Here is an 11389-nt window from a genome sequence, read left to right as displayed (position 1 = left end):
TCTCCCAGATGGCAGGGCTTGCGTGGCTTATGTGGCCGCCGCCTGATGAGCTGCAGCCGTGACCGATCAGCCTGTGATGAGGACGGCCACGTGTTCCTTGCTTGTTTCCAGGGCGACGCTGATGAAGCTTCGGGACGCTCGTCACAATATATATATGTATTTAATGTGCTGGTGGTTATGTGTGTATAATCCTTCTGTGAGAGTTCTTTGCAGTGTTTTTCAGGGACCTGTGTGTTTACTATGAGCATGCTGCTTCCTATCGAGCGCCCGGGTTCGCTCCGTGGGCTGCTCTCGTGGTAATATTAGCAGTGCTCCCCTTTTACCAAAGGGTTGCCTATGAGCGCGCTATTCCTTCTGAATTCGGAGTTCTCCTCTCACGTGAGTAAATTTTCCTTCATTGGTCAGCAGGAGGCGTTTATCTATGTTTATTGTGAGATGTAGTAACTATAGCAACCGCGGCGCCAATTGCTGTATGTTACCAGGAACTACCGTGAAACGCTTAGTATAAACACTTAGGTAAGGGTGACAGTTAAGATGTTTGTTGCAACGCTCTTAAAGAAATCCCTTACCTTAGGGATTTTTCCCCCCTCAGGAATACCCCTAATGCCTCGCTCACACTACAGGATTTTTATCCCGATTTTGCCCCGATTTCCCCCCTCCCGAGAATCGGAGCAAAAATCATGTCGAGCACCTCGATCGGTCGGATGTTCGGCGCGGATTATCTGATAATGTGAGGCATTCACCGATCGAATCTTGCACCTCCCGATCTGCTTGCACACAAATCGGGGCCGCCCCGATCATATCAAACATGTTTGATATTTAGGATTTAAATCGGGATGATGACGGCTTTGATTACGTCAGTACTTTCACAATAGCCAATACGAAACAAGTCTACGAGGAGACGGAAGTGACGAAAATTTTGAAATGGCGACCGCGAAACCTGTTGTACGTACCCGTTGGACTTCGGAGATGGAGGAGCAACTTGTTGAGATGTGGCAACAACATGACTGCCTATTTAATGTGTCATCAAAGCTGTACCACAACCGTAGCGATAAGGAGAAGAGCTGGGGAGAAATCGCGTCGGTTTTAAACGTACCAGGTGAGTATTGAAAGCTGCTAGCGCTGACAGGCTAGCAAATGTAAACAAACTGTTGAAGCATCAGTGACCATCTGCTACATGTCTATCAAAAGATAAGGTAGCAATGTATCAGTATCAAACGTCCACCCCCCCCCCCCTTCTCAAACACTCACACAAACACAATCCCCTCTCTCTCACACACACTCACACAAAGACAATATCCTCAATCTTTCTTTTACACACACACACACACACATAAGTTACAGTCCACTCTCAACAAAACATAAACTACATCTTTATGAGCTCTATAATTGTTTGTACATTTTGAGAAAAAATATTTCAAGGGACATTAAAAGTTTATTATAGTCCAGTGGTTCTCAAACTTTTTACACCAAGTACCACCTCAGAAAATATTTGGCTCTCCAAGTACCACCATAATGACCAACATTAAAATACAGTAGTAGGCCTAACTATTCAGCTACAGCTCTGCACAGTTCAAAAACGAGGCAGTTTTATCCTAATTAGAATATTTATTGTTTTTAGCCACTTTAACATTGTAAATACACAGTTTGAACATTAACACTGCACAGTGCTTACAAACAGGTAAAAAAAAAAAACTTAATGATTCAATTAAAATGTGTTGTAACTAAAAGTACAAAAAACTGTACTGTACTTAAATGTAAAAAGAAAAAAAAGTACTCAAATAAAGATTTAATTAAAATATATTGTGTTTTAACATCAACTTATATTTAATTTAGTGATTCCTCTGCGTACCACTAGAGGGAGCCTGAGTACCACTAGTGGTACTCCTACCACACTTTGAGAACCACTGTATGTAGCCCATTTATATTTTAATAATATTAATTCAGCTGAATGTAGAGAGGAGACTCTGAGTGTCAATGTATGTGTATTGTATATTTTCAGTGGAAGACGTTAAGATGAGAGCAACAACCTTAAGGACTCAGTTCACAAAACTTCTTAAACCCAAACCTAGCAGTAGTGGAGAGAAAGGTTTAACACAGAAACAGAGATGGCTTTTAAGCAGCTTGGAGTTTCTTAAGAAACATGTTGCCCAACGCCCCTCTGAGACCAGTGTAAGCATGCAATATTATGGACAGGCATGACTTGTGATATTGTGTCTTTTATAAGTACTGTAGTAGGCTTCATCATGTATTCACCTTTTTCCTACACTCATGATGTTTTGCATGAATTATGGGAGTACCTTGTGTTAAACTGTAAATAATCAGTGATGTGTTTTAAAAATGGGGTACAATAAGGTAGCATTATTCTCCTCAGTTCAACCATCAAATATTAAAAAGAAAAATATTTAGATTTAACAAATTACTTTCAGCAGACCTAAAATTGCTGAAATTTGGGGCAGTTGTGGCCTAATGGTTAGAGTCGGACTTAACCCAGAGGTCACGGATTCGAGTCTCGGTACCAGCAGGGATTGTAGGTGGGGGGAAGTGAATGACCAGTGCCACTTCAATACTCTCTTCACCTTCAATACCACAACTTAGGTGAGACCCTTGAGCGAGGCACCGAACCCCCAACTGCTCCCTGGGTGCTGCAGCGTGTGCACTTGGATGGGTGAAATGCAGAGCAAATATTCAGTCTTTCCACAGCAATAATAAGAAAATAATCTGGAGGAAGAGAACACAGTGAACCCTTTTGAATGGAAGTTTCCCAAACCTGAAGTGCAACCCATAATTTAAAATGCAATAGGCACATTTGGAAAAAGGTGGATAATTATTGGGACAATACAGTGAAATGGTTATACAATTGTTTTGGCAGTACTTTGCTGATAGATGGATGGATAAATGTTTGTAAACCTCACTGACATAAAATCATTTTTTTAGCTTGATCAATCTGTGAAAGACTTACTGAGTGAAGGACAGGACATTGATGACCCCACCAGTGATGAAGACATTACAGATACATCTGAGGCACTAGGTAAAATCATAAATGTAGATGTACAAATCTAGAGACAATGACTTTTCATGCATTTTAAATAGTCTAGTTCTTCTATCATTCATTATTAGGATTTGTGTTTATACATGTCACTCATACATCACTCACTGGGGTGTTGGGCAACATGCTTCTTGAAGAGCTCCAATTTTCTCAACAGCCAAATCTGTTTCAGTTCTCATATTATTACATACCATGTTTGATCATAATAATTCTAGTCTGTTAGTACTGCACAGGATGGGTTTTAAAAAAAAAAACTTTTTTTTTTTAATAAGTCAGATGATTTTCGGATAAGGTAGCAATTCATCAATATAAAACATCCACAAACTACACACACATCACACGTGAACATGGCCATTGTCAGAACAATAGAAGACTACTTGCAAAGCAGGTCAGGAGCAATTCATGTGATTCACATTTTTTTTTGAAAACCTTCAAAAGTTTACATAATTGATTCTTAATGCTGTGTGTCATTACTTGCATTGTGGTGCTTTCTTGAGTATCAGGGAATGTGCAAGACCTGAAGGATTTTTCTGAAGAACATTGAGCAGTTTAACAAACAAGGCAGTTATATATATATAAAAAAAACAAAAACAAAAAAAACTGTTGTAGATCATGCAAGTGACGACATAGTATTAAGAATCAAGTATCAAGCACAATGATAAAAATTAATTATAATTAAAAGTTTGCAAATACTTTGGCTGTATGCAAAAACATACTTTGATTGAAGTTATTCTAATAATGTTATTATAATTTAATCTTTTATCTCAACCATAGGACCACATACCTCTACCCAGCAAGAGGGTCAAGACCACTCCTCCCTTTTTCCCACTCCCAGGCCTGCTTTAAAACGCCGAAAAGCTGACACAGACACTGTTGAACAACAAAAACTGAAGCTGTTACAACAGATGTCTGCTTCAGTTCTGGCCTCCCCAGATGCCTGCAGCTCTTTTGGAAACCAGGTTGCTGTGGAGCTCAGGTTAATAAAGAATACAAGCCTACAGACCAGGGTAAAAAGAAAAATAATGAATGCTTTGTTTGAGGCCCAGGAGGCAGACCAATCTAGTTCCTCATCATCCTCACACATGCCACCACCCATATATTCACCTCTCACACCTACACAAATGCCCACCTCAACCCCTCTATACACACAGACACCTCAACACTACCATCAGCACATGCCCCCTCAGGGCCCTGTTCAGCCTCAGAACTTTTTGAGGATGCTAGAATTGGAAGAGTAGTTGCATATAAAAATGCTGTACGTTATACACATTCACACATTTTCACATACACATTATTTATAATTTGTTAATTGGTTACTTTACTCTCGTAATGTATATATATGACAATGGCAATTTAAGTTGCTGTTAAAACTGTTGTATGTGTTGTTCAAAATGAAAGTTTTGTATGAATGAATGTTTTAAAATATTCAGTTGGCACTTTAATCCTTTATTTTGGAAATACTTGAATAAACAACTGAAATGTGATCATGAATGCTGTCTTTATTAAAAAAAAATTGTTATAATAGTTTAAAAAAATGTAAAATCTCATCAAAATACAGTACAGCAGAATCAAATAGTACAATATTTTAGATCACAACCAACAAATCAATCAACAAAGAAAAATACATATAAATAATGTAATATGATAACTATGTACATTACATACATCACAAAACTACAACTAGCAAACACTTCTTTTTGTCCATTGTCTAAATGTATTTTTCTTGCCATGGCACCTGGCCAGAAGGTGACACAAAGTAGTCTTTTAGGAGGTCACGTTGCTGCTTAGCAGCAAGAGTAGGGTTCCGTGACCTTTCAGCTGGCACACATTGCATGGCCCCCAGACCATCTCTCCTCCATGCTCCCTCGTTGACTCTGTGGTCTACATCCTCCCAGTCTGCCAGTGCTGGTGTCATGTAGGCCTCTGAACGGTGATCACAGAGGAAGTTGTGGAGGCATGCTGACGCTAGGGTGATCTTGGTGACACTGTCTGGGTGAAGCAGGATTGTGGAGCGGAACACTCTAGACCTATTGGCGAGAATGCCAAATGCATTTTCTACAACTCTGCGTGCCCGTGAAGCCTCTCCCTGGCCGTAATTGCCCGCCTCATCTTGGTGTCCTGTCGGGTGATCAGTGGCTCTGCTCTCCCTAGCAGGGTTGCAAACTCATCTGAGGTCATCCGCAGCAGTTCCCTGAAGCCTGACCTGTCCTCCAACTAACGTTATACATGAAAGCAAAAATCAACATTTTAAATAAGCTTACCCTTGGTTTAGCCATATTTATTTATAAACATACCCTTTACATAGCCATTTTGAGTCTCTCTAGTAATAATAACAATACTAATAATCGCTTTTTGACCATCGCTCCTCCATGCTCCCTCGACTCTGAGGTCTACATCCTCCCAGTCTGCCAGTGCTGGTGCCATGTAGGCCTCTAAATGGCGATCACAGAGGAAGTTGTGGAGGCATGCTGACGCTAGAGTGATCTTGGTGACACTGTCTGGGTGAAGCAGGATTGTGGAGTGGAACACTCTAAACCTATTGGCGAGAATGCCAAATGCATTTTCTACAACTCTGCGTGCCCGTGTGAGCCGGTAGTTGTAGACCCTCTGGTTGTGGTCCAGCTGCCTGAAGGGGTAAGGTTTCATAAGGTCTGTTCTCAGAGGATACGCCTCATCCCCCACAAACATATAGGGTAGCACAATATCAGAACCGGGAAGCTTTTCTGGAGGAGGAACATTCAGGAGACCCTGATCCAGTGCTTTCTTCAGATCAGAATGGGCAAAAAGCCCAGCATCTGAGACCCTGCCCTGAGTGCCAACACTAATGTAAATGAATTTATAATTGGCATCTACAGCTGCCATCATGAGGACTGAAAATCTGCCTTTATAATTGTGCCACATACTCCCACTGAGGGCTGGGGGCTGGATATAGATATGTTTGCCATCAAGGGCACCCAGACAATGTGGAAACTGCCATTTCTCCACAAAGTTCTTGGCAATTGCTTGCCATTCCTCTTCTGATTTTGGTGTCTGCAAATATAAAAGCAACTATTAAATCTCAACCTGTACTGAATTTCTAAATGAATTCAAGTCACCCCCCCCCACCACACACACGTTTTTATAACCCTACTTATCCCACCCATTTCAGCATGAACTAAATTGTACAATCAGTTCTCCCCAGTCAAGCATACTTATAAATGTAGTTTGTCATTATGAACTATGCTGCTTATCTTCATATTTGTACATACTGTATGTCAGAATTTTTGCTGTTGTGATACTAATGATAAAAATTAAGGATTTCTAACCTTTAGATAATAATTTTTCAAGACATGATGTAGGGCTTCACATGTGTGTTTCACTATATCAGATACAGTAGTAGCCCCAATTCTGTACTGAAAACTCAGTGATTTGTAGGTTTCGCCTTCAACAGAAGAAAGTTGACATTACTGTAAAATGAAAACATAAGAGACAACCCTGTACATTTGTTATATATACAAACCTGTTGCCAAGAATCTGAGGGTCAAGGAGAGCCTCTCCCTGGCCGTAATTGCCCGCCTCATCTTGGTGTCCTGTCGGGTGATCAGTGGCTCTGCTCTCCCTAGCAGGGTTGCAAACTCATCTGAGGTCATCCGCAGCAGTTCCCTGAAGCCTGACCTGTCCTCCAACTAACGTTATACATGAAAGCAAAAATCAACATTTTAAATAAGCTTACCCTTGGTTTAGCCATATTTATTTATAAACATACCCTTTACATAGCCATTTTGAGTCTCTCTAGTAATAATAACAATACTAATAATCATAAGTATAATGCAGATATAGATAGACAGATAGATAGATGGTGTGAAAGAGAGAGATGATTGTGTGTGTGTGTGTGTGTGAGAGAGAGAGAGCGAGAAAGAGAAAGCTGTAAACAGGTTTTAACAGAGAGAGAGAAAGCTGTAAACAGGTTTTAACGTTACATTCAGTGAATATTTACTGGTCACCACTTTTACAGCTACACGGTATACACAATCCTAATCAGTCCTGTTGCTTAACAGTCACATATCCTGTCTCTATATTAGAATATGTAGACACTTGTCTTTATAATAGACATTTCATTCTCATTTTACAGCAGAGATCTACACTGCAACAGGTGACAATGTCGCTTTTGAACTAGCCAGCCATTAACGCTATAACGGTAAAAATTCTAGCACACCACCATTAACAGATAGTAATACTTGTAACGTTAATTCTTACCTCCAATTCTCGCTGAAGAACTGGCAATCCATGTTGACCACGTCTCCCCAACCATTTTCTCATCCACAATCGTTTGCTCTTCCGCTTTAGTTTTTTCTCGCTACAAACAATCAGTATTGATACAGCAAGTGTCCCGCTACAGTATCCATTTTGTTTACATCCGCTTTTCCGCGTCTCCTCTAGATCACGTGTGGCGCTCCCTCTGGCATGATAATCTTAATAATATCTTGTAGTGTGTGAAGCACCGCGATTTAAAAATCTTGTAGTGTGTGCATGTTTAAGATTTGAGGGAAGATAATCTGCGAAGATTCTCCTTATGTGTGTGCTGCAGCCAGATTTTATAATCGGTTAGGATTTTTAAAATCCTGTAGTGTGAGCCAGGCATAAATCAGATTACTTAAGGACTTTCATGCAACCGGGCCCAGGTCTTCTTTGCGACCCACACTTCCAATCTCATCTCCTTAATTGGCTCCAATTAGCTTTTAATGAAGTCGTAGCACAGATGTTCACTTACTTTTTCCAGCCTGCCCTGTCAATGATCAATTAGTGTCTTCAATAAAATTATAAAGGGACAGCTGTTTGTGTGTTATCAGTCAGATTGTATTTGTCTATAATTGTGACAAATTAAGATCATAAACATGCCGCTCTATATATCTCTATAGCAAATGGACATAAGAGTTTATATGACCTTATACGGCTCAAGTTACAAAGCTCAGTGATCTTATTGGTTTATTCGTTGGGGGAAAAATAGCTCAGCAGCTAGCCCAAGTTAGGCCTATTTCCAAAGCAGTCGGAATGGACTCAGATAACCTCACAGCTGTGCAATGTAGGCCATTTGTGTTAAGACTCTGGGCTTCAGCGGTCAGTTCCCATTGATTGGATGCTCTGGCACAAACTCTTGATCCCTGACACAATTCAACACAAGTCAAACTGTTTCTTCTTGCACAGGATAAGCCATTAAAGCTAGATGTGAGCTGTAGTTTAAGATCAGCACTGGCGCTTACAGAGTAAACATGTGCTTATGGATAGCAGCTTGATACAGTTCGGCCCTGCGGGACGGGGCTCATGTGACTGGGGCACAGGCGCATCCGCACCTCCATCAACTGACCGTCTTAAGGTAAAACTCTTTAGTTTGCTTATAGACTAAGTATATGTGGTAAATGTGTTCTTGTAAGTGTACTCATCTTTCAAGATGTTGCCTATCATATCTTTTTCCCATTTGAATGCTTTAATTTAGAAGTTAAACCATGTTAATTCATACCATGGGCAAAATTGTAATCATTCAGTTATGGTATCTGTCATCATTTGTGACCCTGGACCACAAAATCAGTCTTAAGTCGCTGGGGTATATTTGTAGCAATAGCCAACAATACATTGTATGGGACAAAATTATCTATTTTTCTTTTATGCCAAAAATCATTAGAATATTAAGTAAAGATCATGTTCCATGAAGATATTTTGCACATTTCCTACCGTAAATATATCAAAACTTAATTTTTGATTAGTAATATGCATTGCTAAGGACTTTATTTGGACAACTTTAAAGGCGGTTTTATCAATATTTAGATTTTTTTTGCATCCTCAGATTCCATATTTTCAAACAGTTGTATCTCGATAAATCTCAATTTCAAACAATTGACACTTAAGACTGGTTTTGTGGTCCAGGGTCACATTTGATACCATCACTGTACTGCCACAGTACTTTTTTGTAAGGGCATTACTTCAAAACATATCATAAAATGCTTAACAGACCATTAATACATTTTCTGAAATAATACATGAAGTATATTTTTCATATAGTCATTATTCATGTATCAATGTACCTGATCTCAACAGTATATCATTAATGATTTGTTGATTAAATGTTATTATAAAGTTAACAGCTGCAGGAAAGTGATGTAATTAAATCACAGGGTACTTAAAATCTTATGTAATATAAAGTAATATAACAGCAATATAAAGACATTTTAAGTTTGCATATAAATATAACCAGAAGTAATCACACATTGTGGTTTATTTAATCCATGAGAGTTTAATAAACAAGACATTAATGTTGAGTAACTGATTTTAAACACAATATTGTATTATCTTTGGCAGAGCATAAACAAAGTAACTGTACTTTGTTTATGCTCTGCCAAAGATAATTCTTTGAAAACAGTGCCACAGTAGAATCACCAGATGAGGCGTTTTGTTCCTGAATTCACAAATCTGTTGAGTAATTGATTCAGCGATTCATTCATAAAGACTGAGTCCCAGTTTGCCACTTATAATATGCCCTGAAAGTATGTTGCATTTTCATGAAGTAAAAAAAACAACATACTTTTGAGTGTGTGGCAGAAGAATAGTCAAGGTTTGGAACATGAAGTACTACCAAATTTAAAACCACGGGCCGCTTCATCACATAGTGAGATGAGATGCGTCCTTTTACCATAAATAGGCATCAGCTCATCACAATTAACATCTTCATACACATTCCACATTTCATTTATGCAACAATTCTTTCTACTATACTGGAGAGAAGGAAGTAGCACACTGATCTGCCAGTCATAGATCAAGCTTAATCATTAATCACCATTTTGATATTACAAGGAAAGGATGTTTTCCCTGGTGAATTTGTCAACTATGTTTCAGACAAACTGTATGTCAATACACACTCAGATTAAGTGCTACAACTCAAGTAACATCTATTTTTATGATTCTTTTATCCGTTCTGCCATATGTACAGTTATTGTTTTTAAAGTTAAAGAATAAACATTTTTGCAGTGTGATAATCTCAACACGGTCACTAAGGACAGGAATGCCTTAAATACAATTTTGATAATTTTAAGAGATGTTATGCAAAACTCCAATCCGTGTGCTTGCAAAATACCCTGAAATGATATGAGAAGGAGCATTCTGGTTATTTGGTCATAACCATAACCTATCAATGGCAAAAAAGTTTATCATCATCAATAGACACAGGTGTGGTTGCAGGCAAGGAGAGACCTGAGGTGACGATATAATTTCAGGTGGTATTTAATAATCAGACATGTCTGAAAATCAAACCATAGATGAGAACAGACAAGGAACTGAACTAAAGGGGAATATACTGTAAATACACAGGATGAATGAGGGAGAAAGCAAGGAACATATTGGACTAATCAATCAACCAGTGAGTAACCATGGGGACAAATGAAACCGGGGCTAAACACAGCGAATGAAACACCAGAGTCAATTATTCTGCTCATACCTCAAGGCATTGTTCGATGTCAAGTTTTTTAATCCTTAAAATGTTTTTGTGTGTAAAACTAATTTCAAAAGCAGTGATGTATTTTTGTAGGCCAACCTACAACAGCAGACCTTATTTGGGATTCTGGACTACAATATATATATACAGTATATATATATATATATATATATATATAGAGGTATATATATATATATAGAAGTATATATATATATAGAAGTATATATATATAGTCACGGGGTGAAGAATCACACGACAAGGATGGCTCAATAAATGCCCCGGAGGGTGGATTTCACGATGGGGCTGGCCCATGGGCTGCGTGATGGTTCTATCACCCCCAACTTCAGCATCTGTTGAATTTCCTCCTCAATAGCTCGCCGACGAGCCTCAGGGACGTGGTAGGGCCGTTGCCTGACGACGACCCTTGGCGGTGTCCAGATGTCGTGCTGCAGGACGTTGGTCCGCCCGGGAAGAGAGGAGAACACATCAGAGAACTGACCGACCAGGCCGCGGGGTTGCCGGCCAAAGAGGAGCTCGAAGGGGGTGAAGCCAGTTGAGGCCTGAGGAACTTCGCGGATCCCGAAGAGGACGTAGGGGAGCATAAGGTCCCAGTCGCGTTTGTCCTCCGCGACCACTCGTCGCAACATCTGTTTCAGAGTCTGATTGAAGCGTTCGACCAGTCCGTCGGTCTGGGGATGGTTGACTGTGGTCCTCAACTGCTTCACCCGTAACAGCCGGCAGAGGTCAGCCATTAGCCGGGACATAAAGGGGGTACCCTGGTCGGTCAGGATCTCCGCTGGGATGCCGACTCGGCTGGAGAGCAGAAAGAGTTCCTGGGCAATGGCTTTGGCGGTGGCTTTTCGGAGGGGAACTGCCTC

General features: G+C 39.9%; 1 protein-coding gene across 1 annotated transcript; it reads left to right on the top strand.

Moving 5' to 3' along the window:
- Positions 1 to 917: 917 nt before the first annotated feature.
- Positions 918 to 4319, top strand: LOC107712335 (uncharacterized). Its single transcript, XM_016517559.1, has 4 exons — positions 918 to 1099; positions 2003 to 2172; positions 2938 to 3031; positions 3824 to 4319. The coding sequence occupies exons 1-4, from the start codon at positions 925 to 927 to the stop codon at positions 4285 to 4287; spliced, it is 903 nt and encodes a 300-aa protein (XP_016373045.1). The 5' UTR covers positions 918 to 924; the 3' UTR covers positions 4288 to 4319.
- Positions 4320 to 11389: the final 7070 nt, after the last annotated feature.

This window comes from Sinocyclocheilus rhinocerous, unplaced genomic scaffold, assembly GCF_001515625.1.
Source record: "Sinocyclocheilus rhinocerous isolate Xijiao unplaced genomic scaffold, SAMN03320098_v1.1 scaffold358, whole genome shotgun sequence".
NCBI classification, from domain to species: Eukaryota; Metazoa; Chordata; class Actinopteri; order Cypriniformes; family Cyprinidae; genus Sinocyclocheilus; species Sinocyclocheilus rhinocerous.
The sequence above is the reverse complement of the archived record's forward strand: the minus strand, read 5'-3'. Positions and strand labels throughout refer to the sequence as shown.